At 42.0% G+C, this 21647-nt stretch overlaps 1 protein-coding gene across 1 annotated transcript in view; it reads left to right on the plus strand.

The window, feature by feature from the left end:
• The first annotated feature begins 1349 nt into the window (after nucleotides 1-1349).
• The window catches only part of LHPP (phospholysine phosphohistidine inorganic pyrophosphate phosphatase), a 171566-nt gene continuing 151268 nt past the window's right edge, over nucleotides 1350-21647 (plus strand). The window contains exon 1 of the mRNA XM_026650996.1: nucleotides 1350-1516. Within this exon, the coding sequence (XP_026506781.1) occupies nucleotides 1350-1516 (167 nt within the window). The remainder of the gene's footprint in view (nucleotides 1517-21647) is intronic.

The following is a 21647-nucleotide window of genomic DNA, read 5'->3' on the forward strand; positions in this document are numbered from 1 at the left end:
TGAGGAACAGAGGGTAGGGCAATGTGGAGAAGCTTCCACTGTGGCCTGCATTGTGGGGAGAAGTAGAGGATGTCAGCTTCCATGGCTGGCAATCTGCAACCTTCCATGAAAATAATAAAAGCAAGATAATATAAAGAATTTAAAATTGTTTCTCTCCTTGCCCTGCTTTTTTGCAGCCTTTTAAAATTACAGGCAGAGCACATAGCAATGCCTGTAGGAAAGGCTTGTGCAGCATTACCTCCCTGATGAGTCATTTTCAGGTGCCTGTAATTTTACTGAGGATGCTATTCTGAAGGTTTGGTCTCAGCCCAGGAGTGATTTCTTTAAATGGAAGATTTGAATAAAAAGAGTTTCTGTTGAGATTCATGACAGTTTTACCATTAACTTCATTAGGATGGGGATCAGATTCTATGTCTGTGAGTGATCTGAAGTGTGACCATACAAGATAGTCGCTTACTATGTGTTTGTTCAGTGCCTAGTACACAGGGACCCTCATCTTGGCTGTGGGCTGTAGATACTACTGTAATGACTTGTAAAAGGCTGGGTGACGTGTGCTTGGTAGTGATGATGATTGCTAAGTGCAAGACCTTAGCATGATAGTAATTACTATTATTTATTATAAAAGACCACAAATAGCAGATTGTAACCCTAAGTTGTATATAGAAGCTTTCTTTAAGACAGCCACCGTGAGAATCTGTTTCTCCCCCTGCTCACTGTCATCACTAGCAGCGAATCGAAAATGCTGCCTGCCCGTTAGTCCCCATTCCACCTCCCCCTCTCCCCCATGTATGATGGGTCCCACACATCCTTTCCCCTCCCCCCTAGCCTCTCCCAAATGTATGCTGGGTGCCACACCCTGTTTCCCCTCCCGCCAATGTATGCTGGGTGCCACACCCCATTCCCTCTCCCCTCCCCAATGTATGCTGGGTGCCACACACCATTCCACCTCCCCCTCAGCCCCTCCCCAATGTATGCTGGGTGCCACACACCATTCCCCCTCCCTTAGCCCCTCCCCAATGTATGCTGGGTGCCACACACCATTCCACCTCCCCTTCACCCGCCCCATGTATGATGGGTGCCACACACCATTCCACCTCCCCCTCACCCCTCCCACTGTATGCTGGGTGCCACACCCCATTTCCCCTCCTGCCAATGTATGCTGGGTGCCACACACCATTCCCCCTCCACCTCACCCCCCCCATGTATGCTGGGTGCCACACCCCGTTCCATCATCTCCCCCTCCCGCACTTTGCCTTCTCCTGCTGAAATTACCACCAATGAAAAACTACATTTCCCAGCGGCCCTTGCGGAAGGAAGAGCGCTGGACTCGGCGGAGTTAAGTTGACCTTATGCACCAGCTGCAAGCCGCAGGCCGGGCTGTGCGCGCTATGGCTGAGTGGGCAAAGCAGCTTGCAGGCATTAAGGGCGTGCTGCTCGATATCAGTGGGGTCTTGTATGACAGTGGAGGAGAAGGAGGCGGAGTTCCTATCCCTGGATCTATAGAAGCTGTGGAAAAGTAAGTGCCAGCAGAGCTAGTGCGTTACAGCCCCGGCGGCTGTGCCCTCTCCTCCCCCCTCCCCCTGCCCCGCCTCCTCGGCACGCTGCGAGGGGGCGCCGCCCCCTCCCTCCTTGCAGCTGTGCGGGGCCGCCCACTTCTCGGCGGGCGCCGGGTTCAGCCAGGGGCCACGGCGTCCTGCCGGGCTCCCTTCTCTCTCCGCTTCCAGCCGCTCCCAGGAGAAGGGTCCAAACTCCCGCGGGTTTGGAGCATGCGATCCTAGCTCTGTGTGCAGGGGGAGGGAAGCAGAGCCATAGGCTGCAGGCCTGGGGGAGAGAGAGCCCAGCAGGCCACGCCTGGGTGCCATACGCCGTGCCCCATTGCCTGCCACCTCTCCTGGGTGCTATACACCATGGCACACTTCAACCCCCCCATGCATGCTGGGTGCCACACCCCTTTTCCCCTCCCCCCAATGTATGCTGGGTGACACACACAGTTCCCCCTCAGCCCCCTGCAATGTGTGCTAGGTGCCGCCTCCCATTCCAACTCCCCCTCACACCTCTGCCATATACTCTGGGTGCCATACACCATTCCACATAGCCTGACGTGTATCCTGGGTACCACACATCATTCTGCATTGCCCCCTGGGTGCCATACACCATTCCACCCTGCCCTCCCACCCCACCCCAGATGTACCCTGGGTGCCAATCACCATTCCACAATTTCACCTCTCCTCCCCCTGACTCCCGGGCCATGTATCCTGAGTACCAAACAGCATTCCACATTTCACTTCTCCCTCATATCATGTATACTGGGTGCGACACACTATTTCACATTTCACCTACCCCGGCTGCCATGTATACTGGGTGCCACACGCCATTTTACATTGTTTCCCACTATGTACTTCCCCCTGGTATGCTGGTTGTTATACACCATTCCCACATACTCTCCCTTCCATCTGCTATGCATCTTCAGTGCTACACAATGCTCCCTGTATGCTCTCCGCCTCCTGCCATTCACCCTTGTATTGCCTCCTCCTTAGGTCAATCCCCATCTCTTATAAAAGGTGCTAAAAGCACATTCATGTCATTGAAGGACCAGGGGAAGACAGAACCATAGTTTATATTACAGTGGTTCTCAAACTTTTGTACTGGTGACCCCTTTCACATAGGAAGCCTGTGGGTGTGACCCCCTCCTTATAAATTAAAAACACATTTTTATATATTTAACACCATTATAAATGCTGGAGGCAAAGTGGGGTTTGGGTGGAGGCTGACAGCTCGTGACCCCCCATGTAATAACTTCACGACCTCCTGAGGGGCCCCAACCCCCAGTTTGAGAACCCTTGGTTTATAAGGTCTTATCTGAAAGTCATTCTTGTGCCCTCCATCTTCAAAACAATAAATTGAGTGGTGCTAAATCTTTCTGGTGGAATTACTGAGTGAATCCTGCCACATTTGGGACCTGTAATTTCAGGGATCCTGATCTTCCAGAAGTGATGCTCAGATCTTCAAGCCATCCCCACCCAATAAAATTGGTCTTTGGCCTCTGTTAAGTTTTATCCTGTTTGACATATGAGTTTTTCTAAGACTCTAATCCAAAACTCTTTCAAGTGAAAGGGAGTTCTTCCATTGATTTCACTGGGCTTTGGATTGGGCTTTTTTTAGTTTCGTAAACCCTGACTCTGTGGCTACATGGTTTGTCTGCAGAGGAGCAGCCCTCTCCCGACTCTTAGGCTGTATTATTGATATACTGAAAGTGTGGGTATGTTTTTAAAGCAAAACTTTAGCATTCTTTTTCTAAAAGAAATAATTCAAACAGCTTTTCAGGAGGTGCCAGTGTACCTATAGCAACTAGGGCATTGTGCTTTGGTTTTCAGAGGCGCTGAGCATTGGCAGTTTACAACAGTGGCTCTCAACCTTTCCATACTGCTGTACCCTTTTCAGGAGTCTGATCTGTCTTGTGTACCCCCAAGTTTCACCTCACTTAAAAACTTTTTGCTTACAAAATCAGACATAAAAATACAAAAGTGTCACAGCACACTATTACTGAATTTTTTTTGTTACCATATAATTATAAAATAATTGGATATAATAATAAATCAATTGGAATATAAGTATTGTACTTACACTTCAGTGTATAATATACAGAGCAGTATAAACAAGTCATTATATGAAATTTTAGTTTGTACTGACTTCGCTAGTGCTTTTTATGTAGCCTGCTGTAAAACTAGGCAAATATCTAGATGTTGATGTACCCCCTGGAAGATGTCTGCATACCTCCAGGGGTGCACCTATCTCTGGTTGAGAACCACTGGCCTACTGGATCGAGCACTGGACTAGGAGTCAGGAGACCTGAGTTCTATTCCCAGTTCTGCCACTAGAGGGCTAGGTGACCTTGGCCAAGTCACTTCATCTTCCGGTGCCCCAATTTCCTCATCAGTAAAATGGGGATAATTTTGCTTACCTCCTTTGTGAAGTGCTTTGAAATCAGATGTAAAGTGCTACCAAAGAGCTAGATATTATTTATAATTACTGTTCTGTCATCAGGATATATAGTGTCCAGCCATAGACCCTTTTGCTTGATTATGCTACATGTTCCATGGTATTTAAAGGGTTACATTTTCTTATTTGGCTCAACTTAGTGGAATTATATCCAAAAATAAAGTAGGATCAGGGTAAAAAAATAGACTTTCCTGACCTCAAATTTGTAGTCTTAAAAGTAGAGTAAGATAGGAAAACAAACATGAAACTTTTGGTTTACCTTTACATTTTTTAAAATGTTTATTCAACCATGAGAGAGTCCATTGAGTTTGAAGGTCTGCTTTCCTAGGGCTCTTACTAAAAAAAAAAAAAAAGTAACCCACCCCAGAGAAATATAGGCAGGCTAGATTCAGTTTCAACTGATTTTTACTTTAGTCACTATGTATATTAAATCTAAAATTGGAGGACAATATAGATGTGAACTCTAGTATGTTCAGTCATTAATCAGTTGAAAAAAATTGCCTGCATTGATAGGGTACTATCCCAAGTTGATGAATGTAGCAGTCAAATTAGTTTATATTTTGCCCCAAAAAATTCAACCTGAGGCAGAAACTAAGCCTGGGAAATTTCAGCCCAAATGGTGAATAAGCAATTGAAAACAGGGTGTTATTAAGAATAGCCCTTTCTATTATAATAAAATTCACGACCTCTGTTACTGTACTTTCCCTTAACACATACCTATTGTTTAATTAGTGTTTGGGTGCTAGTGCAGCTTAAGGCAAACCCAGCAGTGACATGCAAGGAGTTTCTTTTTAATTGAAGATGGCAGGCTGGGAGCCCAAAGTTTAATGTTGCCCATTTATACATAGAACAGGTACGTCTGAGCAGCATCAGCGCTAGTTTCCTCATGCTTCCCTGCCAGTGTGTCTCAACTCTGTCCTGAAGGGACCATCACTTGGGTAGATCTATCTCCACTCCTAGGCAGTCATTGGCCTTGGTTGAGACAGCTGGCAATGGTGCAAATTATGGGGGTGGTTTCGTGATGTGGATATTGGTTCAGTAGAGACTGTCAGGTCATTTTACACCAGGTCCCTGGAGGGTCATCAACAAAGCCGTGACAGGCACCATAACCCATGACTAGCCCCTGCAAGGAAATTTGCAGTTAAAGCTGTCACACTACACAATTGATTCAGCACCATGAGCGCTGGATAGGATGCAGTTTGAACCCCTCTGCACCTGTGGGTTCATCTGCATTAGTGGTGGGATTCACACCTTAGGGAAAGCAGGCCACTATATTGAATGAGCACATCTCCTGGGTGCCTTGTCCCTCCTTGGCCAGCACCAATTGCTTCCCGGGCCATACACTGCAGAAGAGCAGGGGTTAGTATGAGCAGCTTTTGCTGCCCCCAAATCAGACTTTCTTCCCTAGCTGGGGGAAGAGGGCATATTTTAGTTCTGTTGGTTGAAATCAATGAAGCCCTTCACCTTTTAGGGGATTTCTAAACGTAAGTCACATGCATTACAACCACAGATACAGTAAAGTGAGTTCATGACAGGAGAAAATTTAACTTTCATCTGATTTGCTCACTTATGTTTGACCATGAGGACCTAATTCTTGTGCTGAATTATCAATTGGGATTGTAAAGGAGTGCAACTCACTGCCAAAGTTTCAATGGGCTTTGTATGTTTTTTAAAAAAGTATCAAAACCTGTTCCTCATCCTAGGCCAGAAGGTTGCAAATGGAACCTTTCTGAAACGTGTTCTATTTCTTTATGCTTTTGCAGAAAATCAAACTTTCTTAGTGTCAGCCACTGCTGTGCTAATTGGTCTGATATTCCTATCATTAGACTCAAACAACTATTATTAATATTTTGTAAGTGTTGACAATGTGCACAGTGACAGTAGCACTGGTATAAGACACACAACTAAAGTAATTTTCTTCTCTAAGGCGTATGCCCCCCAGGGCCCCTGCAAATACTTATGCACATGCTTTGTTTCAAGCATAGGAATAGTTCAGTTGAGGATGAGTAACTGGGGGAAGATATTGAGTGCAATCAGAGAGATTATTTTAAGCTCTGTATTTGGCACTGGTGCAACTGCTACTGGAATACCCTGGCCAGTTCTCGTGCCCACAGTTAAAGAAAGATGTTAAATTGGAGGTGGTTCAGAGAAGAGCCACAAGAATGATTAAAGGATTAGAAAACATGCCTTACAGTGATAGACTCAAAAAGATCAATCTATTTAGCTTAACAAAGTGAAGGTTAATGGATGACTTGATTACAGTCTGTAAGTATCTGCATGGGGAACAAATATTTAATAATGGACTCTTCAGTTTAGAAGAGAAAGGTACAACACAATCCAGGGGCTGGAAGTTGAAGCCAGAGAAATTCAGACTGGAAATAAGGTGTAAACTTTTACAACTGAGAGTAATTAACCATTGGAAGAGCTTACCAAGGGTCATGGTGGATTTTCCATCACTGACCATTTTTAAATCAGATTGGATATTTCTCTAAAAGATATGCTCTAGGAAATATTTTGGAGACGTTCTATGGCCTGTGTTATACAGGAGGTCAGCCTAGATGATAGCAATGCTCCCTTCTGGCCTTGGAATCTGTAAAGCATGGGATATTGGCCACTGCTGGACTTGCTAGATAAGAACCTAGGCATTTCCAGACCTCTTATTGAGAAATTCTCTTCTGTAATTTCCTGAATAAAGACCATAGTGGGCTGTTATAACTGGATTAATAAGGAGTTTTAAAAATCAGACTGGTTCTATTTTCCTTGTTGCCTGTAATGTCTTTATATAAAGAAGAAGGATGGTTTGGTGGTTGGCGACACTATTGTGAGACTCAGGAGAGCTGAGTTCAATTCCTTGCTCTGCCACAGACTTCCTGTGTGACCACGGCTAAATCATTAATCATCTGTGCCTCATTTTTCCCCATTAGTGAAACAGGAATAATAGTCCTTCCTTTATCTATTTAGACTGCAAGCTGTTTGGGACAGGGACTATCTCTTACTATGTGTTTGTACATTGCCTAGCACTGGGGCCCTGACCTGGGCTGGTGCTTCTAGGTGATACCACAATAAACATAAACAATAACAATCATATAATTACTGCAGAAAAACAGGTCATTTCTTATAAAACTGGGAAATATTTGATAATATCTCCACCAAGATCCTCGTCATTGGAGATTTGGTTTTGTTTCTTTTAGGTTTTTCAACTTAATTTTCTATGTAGGTTACATACTGTTATTAAACAGTTTTGTTCCTGCGTTTACTGAAACCTCCTGTATGTAGACAACATAAACTGTAATTTAACTTACAGTAATGTCAGAAATATGTTGGCTGAAATAGCAGTAAGACTCTGGCCTTGGGCACAATGCAAGATGTTAAGAGTTTTCTCTTGATATGCTAGAAATCCCTAAGCCCTTGTTCCTCATTAGAGATCACTACATTTCAGCAGTTAATTTGGTCTGTATGCTTATTTGACCTGGGGGAGGCTGTATAGAGTCTTCAAAGCGGGTTTTGAGATGCTAACTAACTATAGACCCTTGGATGCTCTCTTCAAATAGTCAGACTCATTTGGGTTGGATTTGAAGTGTTACGAAACTGGAAGACAATGTATGACATTCACCCCATAGTGTAAGGACTGCAGAAGGCCCCTGGCACAGCAGAGCTGCTGCTGCAACTGGGGCTGGGTGTTCAGAGGAATCTGTGTCCCCGTGTTTGTATGTCAGCTTTGGCATCAGCTGGGGGAAGTGGTATGACGCGTGGATCTGTGATTCCATGGCTCCAGTGATTCCATGGCTCCAGGGTCGGAAGTTCAAGGCTGAGGGGAAGCCCCACACCCTGCTCATGAACTGCAGAGTGGCTTCTGTGTGGTTCCAAATACAAAGCCTGTTTGTCCAGATGTGTGTGGGGAACGGAGGGTGAATTTCACCCTGTATACGCTGGGTCATTCAGTCTCCTACCATGAGCATAATTTATAAAGCTTCTAGCTTTCTGTCTAAACTGGTCTATGGGTTCCACAATGCCTTTAACGCACAGCACTGCACTCACAATGGTCATAGGAGCTCCTCTCCATAGAGCTGTAGGGCTCATTGTGCCTCAAGCAAGCATGAGGCCTTTTTGAGCTCCCAATGTGTGGCTGCTGGCACTCAGGCCGCTTTGCTCTATGGTACAGTGCTTTGGGACATTGCTTTGCCCTCTTTGGAGAGCTAGTACAACTATGGTTGTTAACCTCACTCAGGAGGTATGCAAGGACTGAGGCTGTCCCTGGCCCCTGAGATTCTTGCACTTTTATGCCCATTCCCACTTGTGCACAGGGTCCAGTAAGCACCCACGGAAATGAAAGAATGAACTCACCAGAACGTACAGCTGCTGAATGCCTCTCCCCCACCCCAAATGAGCATTGCTATTTCTCACTGTCCTTCAGAGTAAGACTTGGCATATATACATCTGCACAGCACCTATGCATCCTCACAATTGTAACATCATTATTATATTGATCTTTGTGCTTCTCTTGCTAGATCTTCATTGTTGATTTCATATAGCTCCTAGGCAGTTTTATACTAAGGAGCAACACAAAAGCAACAGCCATAGTCATGGAAATCTGGTGCAGCAGGAATACGTGCCAAAAAGTGCCAAAGAAAAATATTGTTCGTGGCATTCAATATAATTGCTTAAGAATGATCACTTTGCTCAGTAAAGTCCAGGAGCCTTATTTATCTACTTATGAGACAAGAAATTGTTCCAGCTCACATAATTTAAAACCCTTATTGACTCATTATCTCATTACCAACTGGTCATTAATATTGTGTTTGGATGATAGCATAGGTCAGTATGTAGTTTTATGCAAATGTGTTGACACTAAAAGCTACTGTTTTTTAAGAAATTGTTTTTTAATCAAGATTTCTAAAGTCATACATTCAGATGCAAATAAATAGAAACCCTGTAAATAATTCAGATTCATACAATAATTGTTTGGTGTGATGTATGCCAAAATAAATCTCATAGTAAATACGTATTTTATTCTCTATATGATTCATAAATATATTTTTGATACATAGATACTGCTGAAAGGATGTCTGTGCTCTCATATAATGCAAGTGCTGACGTTCTCTTCAAATGCCTTGCTGTACCATCTTCCGCACACAGTCACAGCACTGAAATCTCATGTAACAGTATACAGTACACAAGGACAAAACACAAAAGCAACATTTTCCTTTGCAGTAGATCTGAGATAGAGGAAGCCATTTTTCCTTCCACTAAAGCTATATTCCTAGTTGTGAAGGTGTGAATATTACAGCAAGGGTATCCATTTTTAACTCTAATGAATCTCTTTTACAGTTCGTGGTACTGGAATATTTTAGGATTACTCTGGCAGGAAATTGCCAAATCAGAGTCTGAAAATAAAAACCAAAGTAAATGCGTATTCTGCAGGATAGGCTAAGTTCTGCTCTCGGTTACTTTGCTGGATTACTCCACATTTACACTGGTGTAACTGTGAGCATTGATACCCCCTTCTGCCCAAAATACTTCAATTGACAAAAACAACAAAAAACCAACCCACAAACAACCCTGAAACAAATCAACATTAAAAAAAGTAATTAAATTAATAAAAACCTAAAAAATTAAAAACAAAACTTCAACCCTGAAAAAGGAGAAAGTGTCAGAAACTCCATGAAGACCGTTATTATTGATTTTTCATGAAAGGCACTCAGATACGACGGTGATAGGTGGCAGTATAAAATCCTAAGATAGGTAGAACAATAGGAGAATTTGGCCTGTTATCTGTATTGCAGAAAAGCTTTTTATTTAGAGACTTTTAAATCAAGTTGGATTGTGGTTGTTTATTTTGTTAGTCATTCATGCGAAGCGGTATACATTTGTTGTGTGGGAAAAAATCCGTATAGTAGGGCTCACTAGAACATAGGAAATGTCTCCTCTATGTGTAATAGAAATAACTTGCATAGACCAGAATACCACATTTGTAATGAATCTGAAAATACATCAGCGATTTAAATGACTCCATCAAAACTAACCTTAACAGCTCCTTTATTCTGTGCCATTATGGTCCTGATTGATTGACACAGCATGAAAATGAGGTTCACTTTTCATGTTGCAAACAGTAAGGAATTGGTCTGTTCCAAGACAGAAGGTGGTTAAACATCTATAAAACATGCCCATCCTGAGATCTGTTGTTTGCATTTACAGCTGTATGCTCATAGCATGCCTATTAGCATATACATATGAAAAGCACGCAGAGGTTAGACATTTACAACATCCTGTTGTTTGGTCAGTATAATGCATCTGTTAGCACAACTTTTAACAGGGCTCCTTAAAAGAGCAATGGAAATCTTAGGCATACGGAGGCTGTGGAGCAGCTGGACAGCCATGTTAAAATAAAATGCCTGCAGAGTCTTACAAGGCTAAGATTGTGGGAGAAACAAGCAGAATTGGAATCATAAAACAATTCGGCATGTGTGGGACGGGGGATGGGGGATAGTGAGTTAGTACATGGAGATTAGTTGCAAGTTTACGAAGAGCCATCTGAAAGTGTGTGTAGAACAAGAAATAGAAATTCACGGTTTTAGTCTTAAATCTCTTCACACAATCTGCTGTGGACATTGAGTTTTGAGTGCATGCTACATCTGAAATGCTTCCAATAGCCGGGGTTGGGTTTGTTGAGAAAGAGACTTTCAACCAAAGATGTCTAAGCATGTTACAAATATTAATTCATTAATTATTCCTTAGCTCTGCATTTTCACTTTTTGTCGGTAAAGCTCAAAGCTCTTTACAAAGGAAGGTACACATCAGTGTCTAAAAAGTGAGGTGCAGAGAGATGAAGTTACGTGCTCATGGTCACAGAGTAGGTCAGTGACAGAGCCAGGAATAGAATCTGGGGAACAGAGCCTCAGCTGGTGTAAATTTGTCATAGCTCCATTGAAATCAATAGAACTATGAACATTTGTCCCAGCTGAGGATCTGCCCCCAGGTCTCTTAGTTCCCTGAGTCCATTGCCCTATTTACTGGACCATACTTTCATTTAAGTTAATCAGTACTGTGTTTGATTATTATTTTGAAGACCCTCCTTCCCTGAAATGTCATATACCCCAAGCAGGTGGATGTTTGCGTCAGTGGAAAGGAGAAAACACTCATGTATCTCCATTGGGATTTAAATGCAATTGACATTTAGCATCATGAGTTACTTATTATCCAGTGGCATAATTGGCTAGTATGCAAACATCTACCAATGGGTAGATAATGAGGAAAAAAGATTACCACAATACTTGTCATTTATTTATATACAATATCACTTTATATTTCATAGCATTGAGCAAATATATTTCAACTAATTAATCCATACAACAGTCCACTGATAAGTACTATTATTTTCCAGTTTACAGATGTGAACCTGAGTCGTCAGTTTAAAACTAAAAGATTTTTTTTTCTAACTTCCCTCCTGGAAAACTCAATCTGGAAGCTGAGAATCAAACTTCTCACATATCATCACTGATATTACAATTTCTGTGGCCTAATTAGGCCCTGAATTATCCTTGTGCATTGTCTCCAGTGGGGCTGCCAGAGTGTAACTGATTGGGACTCAGTAAACAATTCTGCTGGTGAAACATAAGAAGGAATAGTCTTGCTCAGTCTTTCTTATTTGTGTTGGCTTTGCAGGGTTTATAGGAGTAAAAAGCAGTAACAATTCATTTTTTAGTACAGAAGTCAGCAGATGGGACTCTGCATACATGCAGGGAGAGGATCTGCTTAGTTAGATTGGTGCCATTTTTTGTCAGTCACTTTTCAGAGTAGAGCCACAGCTTAAGCTGTATGGAGAATTATGCAGCTTGTGAATGTGACAAAAATAAAGCTGATAAATACTCATTGAGTTATTTCTAGTGATAGAGATAATGAGCCAGATTCATCCCTTGTGTAACTCCATTGAAGTAAAGATAAACCAGGCTGAAATGTGCTTTTTTTCATCACAAATATCTATTGAATATTTGAAACTAACATAAAGGAACATTGGGGAGAGAAATAAGGACACAACTGTAAATTCAGATAAAATTCACTGGTTTAGGAGAGCATTCAGGACAAGGGGCAGAGTGGAAAAATGATAAATATTCTGTTTAAACTATAGAGACTATCCCACTCAAGTAGGGAAGGTTGGCATGCATGAAAAAGGATGTAGGTTCTTATGTTAGGCGTGAAGTGGCTGATTCAAAGCCCATCACAGTCAGTAAGTGGGAGTTTTTCCATTGATTTCAATGACATTTGGATCAGGCCCCAGTTTAGAGATGAACCTGACAGTGTATAAATTAGATTTGATAAAGGAAAGGATTTTAGAGAGGGTCTTACATAAATGCTACAGCAATCTACAGTTACTAGTACAATACACTCCATCTTACACTAATGAGAGTGCAGTATTTTGTGCTATTGCTATAGAGTACTGTGGTACATTTGAAGTGGGAGTGAAAGAAAAACAGGTAGCAGAATGGAATTTTTATTTGTGACACAGGCCAAATGAATCCCTGGGATAACTGTATTGAAATCAAAATAGTTATCCCAAGGATGAGCCCATCCCTATATCTTTACTGCTAGTAATAAAATAGGTGATTACATCACTGCTCTTTTAATGGAGCACAGATGGCTGAATGATCCACTTTACCTGCCTATTTGAGAGCATAAAAAAGAATTCACTGAATAAAAAGAGGCAAAGTCTTTCCTTTCCTTTCCTTTCTAGAAATACAGTTAATTGTTTACCAACAGATGTCCTTTGTATACAAAGTATAATAATGATTTGACAGTGGAAAAGATATATTAGGTTTCATTGGCTCTTATATATGATAATTAGTTGCTTCAAAGACAAATTGTTAACTATCTGTCAGTATGGAACAAAGGCCAGTGTAATATGATTATCTGATTATATTACCCATAAAAAGTTGCAATTAAATTAACACCGTACAGTAGTTGCTGCAAATAAACGTATGACCAGAGCTGTTTGTACTAATTAATAATCGTTGAAACCCAAATGATCGGATGTTTCTTTGGGATAAGAACCCCAGAATTGAGACGCTTACTAACGGAGGCCTGGTCTATATCTAAAATTTATGCTGACCTAGCTACATCGCTCAGGAGATGTGGTTAAGCTGACCTAAATCCCAAGAGATGTAGTTAAGTTGAACTAAGTCCCGGAGTTGACATAACTTGGTCAGCGGAAGAATTCTTCCATCAACCTTCCTGCCACCTCTTGAGGGGGTGGATTTATTACAGTGATAGAAAAGCTCCTTCTGCCACAGTAGCAAGTACCTACTCTACAGGTGCTACAAGGCACTGCTTCAATGCTGCAGCTGTGCTGCTGTAGCACTTGGGTAGGTTCTCATAACAAATTATTTGGTGGCCTCAGAGTGCAGCCACCAACTCTGGCTAGTGGCTGCTCTCACACTTTTTCCTAAAATATTTAATTAGCTTTAGGAAAAACAAATAAATATGCACATATACACGTCCATTTATTTATTGCTAGCTAGTAAGTCTGTTGTGAAAAGTGATATTAACAAACATACAAGTATCACTTTTCACAGCAGACTTTCTCAGCCCTGGCAAACCTGGGGTCAAATTAAGCTCTGGATGGGGGGCCGGAGGAGGCAGCAGGGGGCTGGAGCCTGATGCCCCATGGCCGGAGGACAGGGCCCAGGGACGGAGCCTGAAGCTGCATGGCTGAAGCCTGGGGCCGGCCGAAGCCTGGGGCCTGCCACAGTGCAGCTGGAACTCAGTGCTGGAGACCAAAGCCTTTTGGCCAAAGCCTGCCACCCTACCACCTAAGGGCTGAAGCCCAAAGCCTGAGCCCCACCGACCCTGGAAAGGTGGGGAACTCACTGCTGCCTGCTCCTCCAGCGTTTGTGCCCCTAGTGTCTCCAGAGGGGGGAAGGGCCTAACCCCTGCTGGTGGTCCCAGCAACCAACACCAAGGTGATGCATCCAAGAGCAACAGGGAGGAGGAGCAGCTGCTGCTTTGCCCCCCTGCTCCCAGTCATAGCCCAGGAGTCTGTGGTCGCAAGAAAAGCCCCTGGTGGCCACATTTGAGAAACGCTGCACTTCTTGTTACCGCAAGCTAGACTTTCCCATGAGATTTTGGTCCTTCCTGCTTCCAATCAGGTCATCAGTGCCTTGAGAACTCCCTTCTAGAGTTTTTTGACACTTTTGGTCCTAAATGACACATGGAAGTGCAGAGATATGTAGAAATGAAGGGTACTGTGGTCTTTAGAACCTTAATCTCAATAGCTAACAAAAGCCAAAGCATAAAGTTCTAGTATTTATTTTTAATTTTTCTCCTGTATTTTTCCCATATACTTTGATGCAAAATAATAATGAAACAGAGAACATATAAATATGTTTACAAGCAAAGACACAAATATGTTTGAATAATATACAACATATTGCTGAGTCGTAATCTAAAGATCAGCAACCCCTCAGAGGTTAATATGTGGTAAACCCTGGGGCTACTAGTTTTATGCTTTGCATTAACATGATAGAAGAATCTGGAGTAACTAGACAAATAGTTTGAATTGACATAATGGCCAAACAAATTTCTGACAATTTTTTTTTTTTTTGCTTCACATTTCATTTCTATAGGATTTCATTAAGAGAATACATCTAAAATGAATAATTAATAATAGTCTTTTTTATGGCAAAATAATCAGGCAGTTCACCTTTGTTATCTAGTAAGTTGATGTGCTACAAAATTGTATCACTTACATAGGTGGAACAGGATTTACAAGATCAGACCATTTGTTCAGCAAATCTGATATTCTGCCTGTGACTGGAGCCAATGCATCAGAGAAAAGCAACCCTCTTCTCCCCTTACCCCCAGCAAACTCCAGAGTTCACCTAGCAAATTGTACAATGCTGTACAAGGAGGGGGAAGGTTCCTTTCTGACCTCTGTGATAATCATGTTATGTCCTGAAGCATTAGATTAGCTTCCATTTATGCATTATTGCAAATGGTGGGCCTGATCTTTCAGTCCTTCTCAGGCAACTGTCCCATTGGTATCAATAGCAGTTTTGTCTGAGAAAGCTTCAAATGATTTGGGACCATTATTTTTTAATGGAAAGTTATACAATCTTTTAAAAATCTAGATGTGGAATTGCTTGTATTCTGAGTATGTTTGTATCTTCTTACGTACCATTTTCTATCATGTATTATATCTTCTTTGGGCGTTTGCTGAGGCCATGTACTGTCTAATGATTTCAGTGACAAGCATGCTTTTATTTACCAGTACAAAGGGACTCTCTGTTTTTACAGTAACACCAGACAAAATCGTTACTTCAACAACTAGAGGAAGGCTAGATGTAAAACGAGCTGTCAGCTACTTTGCTTCAATTTTTGCCAAGTTTTAAAGTCTTGTACTCTTGTGATTACATACACACACCTACCCTCCCCACCTTTTGCTTGGCAGTAGGTACTCTTATTCACAGATGTTTGCGATAGGAATTTTGCCCATTGTGATTTAAGGCAGCTGCAATGAGCTGGTATAGGCCCTGATCCAGTGGTCCCATTGAAATCGATTAGACTACTCACATGCTTGAATTTAAGCATATACTGAAGTGCTTTGCTGAATCAGGGCCTTAATTACATAGCACATCCTCTCGCTGTCAAACTGCCACTTGGGAAAGGCAAAGTCTTCCTCAAGGGTGTGACGGTCCGCAGTCTTTGGCAATTGGATCCTAAGGGCCAGATGCAAAGCTCACTGAAGTCAGTGAGTAGGGTGACCTGATGTCCTGATTTTTTATAGGGACAGTCCTGATATTTGGGGCTTTTTTTTGTATGGGCTCCTATTACCCCCACCCTGTCCCGATTTTTCACACTTGCTATCTAGTCACCCTATCAGTGAGAGTCTCTATTGACTTCAGTGGGTTTTGGATCAAGCCCTAAATACACTTCTGTTACTCGGCCGCATGTTCATTCTTCATTTCTGGTTAGTGACTCTTTCCCAGGGCACCTGTATCTCATTATGCCTTGGCCAGATCTTCTTCTGTCCACACAATATGCTCAAACCATCTCAGTCTTGCTGACCAAATCTTCTCTGTCTCTGATGCTACTTTTGCCTCTTCTTTGATCACCTTGTGCTTTCATTCACCCATGTCCTGTCACTGCTCTCAGGTACAGCTGCACTCATTAAAAATCACATTCCCTGATGGCCCAGGTTTCTGCTCCATATAGCAAGGCTGATCTTACACATTCTTGTGCATCACAGTCTTGGCCCAACTCATCCTTGTGCACCTAAGTCTGAATCTAGTCTTCCCCACTCACTATCTCACTTGCCCAATTTGCTATCCTGCCACCTTTGGCTTCCCTTACCCTTTTGAAGATGATAATTCAGAGGGAATCCGAGGAAGGATCATAAAGAGGATAAAAGAATAGGAGGGAATTGCCTCTGAACAGGAATGAAGGGAGATTAGTAGGTACATCTTAGAGGAAGGACATAAGAAAAAGAGGAAAATATTATTTAAGGTGGCTACGGGTGAACTAGGGTTGCCAACTTTGGTTGGATGAATTCCTGGAGATTTTATCACATGACATTATCTTTAATTCATTTTTAATTCCTGGAGACTCCAGGACAATCTGGAAGGTTGGCAACCGTAGGGTGAACTAATAGGAGTAATGTTATAAAACTAGGGGATTGTTGAAACGCCATTAACAGAAGCTGTTCAAAAGCAGAATAGATAAAATGGTGGCAAGTTTAGGACAAATTTTCAGAACATAGGTCCCAAAATCCATATTTAGGTATTTAAATAAAAGTCTAAAGTTTAGATGTACATAGGAATTGCCAGACTGGATTAGATCCAAGGTCCAGCTAGTCCAGCATTCTGTCTCTGACAGAATACCAGTACCAGATGTTTCAGAGACTGACATAAGAACTCTGCAGTAGGCAGATGTGAGATATTTCTGCACCCTTATAGATCTCGTCCTGCTCTCTGATAGTTAGAGATTGCTATAAGCCCTGAAGCATGAGGTTTAATATCCCTTCCAAAATTTTTGTTGTCATTAATTAATTATGGCAACACTGGATATTATTGGTATCCATATAAATATCCAATTAGTGTTGTCAAGTTCTTGTCATAGAAAGTCATTGAGGCCAATGGTTCCATAGTTAATCATGTGTTCTGAGAAAGTGTTTCCTTTTATTGATTTTGAATTTCCCACCTTTTAATATCTGTCCCCTTGTTCTTTTGTTAAAGAGCCAGGGAGAAAATGGGTTCCCCATCCACCTTCTCTGCACCATTCATTATTTTATATACTTTTTTTTTTTTATCATCTCTCCTTTCTAAGGTAAATAATCCCTGTCTTTTCCATTTCTTCACATGAGCATTTTCCATGCCTTTGATCATTGACTTTAATTGGAGCTGGAAATGTCCAGCATCTCTGAAAATGAGGCTGCTTTTATTTAGATGCTTAAAAATGAATTTAAATGGGCAGATTTCAAAAGCCCAAATTACAGTTGGGCACGTAACTCCTGTTGAACGTTAATGGAATTTAAGCACCTAACTGTCATTTGAGCCTTTGAAAATCTCCCCCAAAGTGCCTGACTTTAGGCACCCAGCATTGACAATTTGGATCTCCATGTATACGATACAATTCTGCACTCTTAGTGGGGATGGGCTAACGGGCACAGGCCCTAAGCCACGTACCATGTTTCATTCTGCAAGTAGACAGTGTCCAGTGACAGTGCTGGAGAAGTGTGGCATGAGCTGCTTCCTTTTAACTCTGAACAAGAAACTTCATTAGAATGATAAAACAGCAGAGTCCCTAAATCTACTCTCTCTCTTTGCTTCACTGTAGAGCTTCTGCCTACCCTTGCACAGTCTGCTTTTGCCTGGCTTTCTGCTACGTATTTAAAGAAATAGTATTCAGATAATGACAGGAAAGGCATCTACCTTATTTGTAATCATCACTTCTGACTTTTTAAGGCTCATCTTCACTTAGTGACACTTTGTATCATTCTTCAGAGAAGCTAGGCAAATGGAACATTCCTCTCTCATTTCTATATCATCTGCAGATGCTCACTCACAGAGCTTTCTACTGCTGCCTTTCTGTTTATAATACGTTATCTTTATAAGGGGAGCTTAGCTGTTAACTTTGGTGGAGTCCCACTCAGGAGCGGCGCCAGGGTTTTTGGCGCCCTAGGCGGGGGTCCTTCCGCGCTCCCGGTTGTCGTCGGCAATTCTGCGGCGGGGGGGTCCTTCCGCGCTCCCGGTCTTCAGTGCACTTCGGCGGCGGGTCCCGGAGCGAGTGAAGGACCCGCCGCAGTATTGCCGCCGAAGACCCGGAGCGCGGAAGGACCCCCCTGCCGCCGAATTGCCGCCAAGGGCGGCAAAATGCCGCCCCGCCCCAAATCCTGGCGCCCTAGGCGACTGCCTAGGTCGCCTAAATGGAAGCGCCGGCCCTGGTCCCACTTCTGCTTCTCATATTGCTGTCAATCCACTACTGGCTACTTAATTTCTACTTCTGAAACCAAAGTGCTCATCTCTTAATCTTTCTTATCGTTCAAGTGGAATTTGTTTCTGTGCTCAGGCAAATTGATTATTCTGCCTGTCCATAGCAGAACTTCATTAAAGTTGCACTCTGGCAAACCTCACTCCCATGCTGAAGATGGATTTTTAACTTTGCAATATATTCAGGGACCGGCAAATGAGATTCTACAGCTGTGCCAAGTGAGGTGCCAGCATGAGTGCTGTTATGCTGCTCACATACGAGTAGGGGAGCGCATCATCACCTAGTATTCAGTGATGTCCTAACTGGCTGCGGGTGCTGATGTGTCTAGTATCAGCACTCACCAGGCCTCAATCCACACTTGGCTTTCCCCACCATTAGTGCAGTTTAACGAGGTTCTTATGTGTATTTGTTTGCTGCAATACCCTTATTATTTTCATTGCTTTTTCACATACTGGCTAAAACAACAAAATTCAGTGGGATTTCCTGTCACTTGTGTAGACTAAAGCAGTTCTACCCTGTTAGTTCTGTTGTTCTAAAACTCTTTTTTCACTTTTCTTAAAACCAACTAAGTCTCTCCTACCTTTGACTAATATTATTCACATTCATTTTATTGGTTTATACAACCTTTTTATTTTGCTTTGCCTTGCCATCTGAGATGTATATCTTGAAGCCTATTCCCTGTGTACATATTAAATTTTTCCTTCTCATCTTGTAGCAAAATAAGCTTCCAATGAACTCAACAGAGTTATGGCAGGAATTAATTTGCCCTAGAATGTCTAAATTCCGCTCTCATCCTTTCTGTTTTGAGAGTGCTCTCTGTCGGTTGGTATATAAATAGCTAGCTAACAGATAAGGTGCCAGCAGATGGCACTCAAGAATATGTAGTGTAGTCCCTGGGTTTTGTGGAACCGATAAACTTCTTGTAGTCACTGCAAATGGCTTATTTCTGGACCTCTTAGCACTTCAAGCTGCCATTCTTCTGATCAGAGACAACACATTCATATACTTGCAATCTTCTGTAAGCCTAGCAGCAGGAGATTCATTACTCTTTTGCATACACTTCATCACACATGATGCTGTGTGTCAATACTGTGTTGCTTTATATACGATGACATAATGTGATATAACATTAGTGCTATGAAAGTGGTCCAAAATGCTAAAAACAGCCTGGCAGCTAGTTTAAATGTTTTCCAAAGTTTTCAGCCATTCTTAAAGAGGGAATTGTACTTGATTGGACAGGAGATCTGAGCCCGTCCAGAGGAAAATAACCCAGGTGTTACCTATCCAGAGTGGTAGAGCTGATGCAGCATATTCATGATGATAAAGTGCAGCGTGTATTGAATAAATGTATTTCATTGCTTGGTCACAAGTAGTTGTCTAATATTCATTTTTCCTCTTGTCTCTGAGACAGTCATTAGATCATTGACCCTTGACTGCCACTTTTTATGTCAATCAAACACTGACCATACAAGGGTTAAACACTGCAAAACACATAGGTGCTTTGCAAGCTATTTTTTTTTAATATAATGAGTGGCCAGTTCTGCAAATCTTGTGTAATCAGTATCTATCCAAGTCCTGTTGAACTTGTTCTCAGGCAAACACCCCACACAAGATTGTTACCTTATCTGTGACTGAATTTTCTGGTTGGGTTCTCCTGTCATCCAATTCATCAACATAGGCTGCTGCCAAATGAGGTAAATGTGGTTTTCAGGTGCTATGTTTGAAATAGCATGAGTTGTGACAGAGACCAGTGGAGGACGGGATGTCCAAAGTTTTTGCCTCATGACATGTCTGTAACTTGTGAACATGTATCTTTTCTTTATCCTGCCGTTTGCAGAAGAGTGTGAACTTAAAAAGGAATGACAGCTTTGACTCCAGATCCCTCAGCCTTTTTTCCTGACGGTGTCACAACCTTTATGTGGTCTAAAAGTACATTTTTTTTGGTGTTTTATATGCCCAAAGTCTAACCAAGAAAAGGTTGGCAAGGGCAGTTGGTTAAATCTGCACAAGGTCAGTCAGGATGTCTAATAATTGTCCTAACACTTTACCTGTTATGGAACAATAATGAGAGTTTTTTCATTATTTTCGGGTGACTGAACCTGGCAGATGCTGACAGCCAGCAGATGTGTAAAGTTCGAGGTGATTTGTAAGGGACCAGCTCATCTGACGCACAGTAATTGCATTGTGGGACATTGTCACTCAGAGTCTTGTCCTGTTCTGTCAGAATGAGGTAAAGGTCAGTTCAAAGAACTGGTGTAGTATAAGAGACAGCTCTCAACTGAAATTAAAAAACTGATTTTCATACATCCTATACACACACACACACATTCAAAATACAAGCAAAGTCAGGCGTGTGCCCCGATCTATGATTTAGGGATTAGTTCGGTGAGACTGCGATGCATTTTTGTAGTTAAGCAGGTTAAAAAATTCTTCCTACTGTAAGTGTTAAAGGAAAGTCATCCAGCCTCCACCTGTTGGTCTTTAGTTCTTTACTAAGCTATCCATTTTTAGTTTCTTGACATGGAGATTTCTTTTGTGACCCGATTCTTTATTTCACAATGTTGATTACATTAAAGTCAACTCTTCCTCCTGTCTATTGCCTTAAGTATAAACAATATTTGCAAAATTAAGTATGCAGCCTAGAGATGTGCAAACTCTATTTCATTTCCAGATTTCTTTGAAAGGGCCTTGAGAAATGTTTTTGCATCAGAAATAGGTTATACAGGTTTGCTGTCTTTGAGCTTCCAAGAGGTAAGAACCCAGTTTTTCCCTGTTAAAATTTCACTCTGAACTCACAAGCAAAGTTTGAGTTCCAGGGGTTCTTACACAGAGTTAATCGGAAGCAGAAGAGGGACTAGAGGCCATATTGGAAAACGTAATGTGATTTGACTTCTGTGACAAGGGAACCACTCACAAGTAAAAAGCAGGTGTAGAATGTCCATAGATACCTGGCAAGTGCAAAAATCTTCACAAAGCTGCTCAGACAGTTCTTGGGTACAAAATAATTGTTAATGATCCACTGCTTGGTTGTGTACACAGCTTGAACTCAAATCTTGGTTGATTTATAATAATTTTAGAGTTTGAATCAAATATTTGTCACCGCAGCGATATATTTGACATTGCTGGAGCCCTGATCATTTCATTATTCACATTCTAGTTATTTATTATTT

Source organism: Terrapene carolina, unplaced genomic scaffold, assembly GCF_002925995.2.
Source record: "Terrapene carolina triunguis isolate 2854851 unplaced genomic scaffold, T_m_triunguis-2.0 Scaffold95, whole genome shotgun sequence".
NCBI lineage: Eukaryota > Metazoa > Chordata > Testudines > Emydidae > Terrapene > Terrapene triunguis.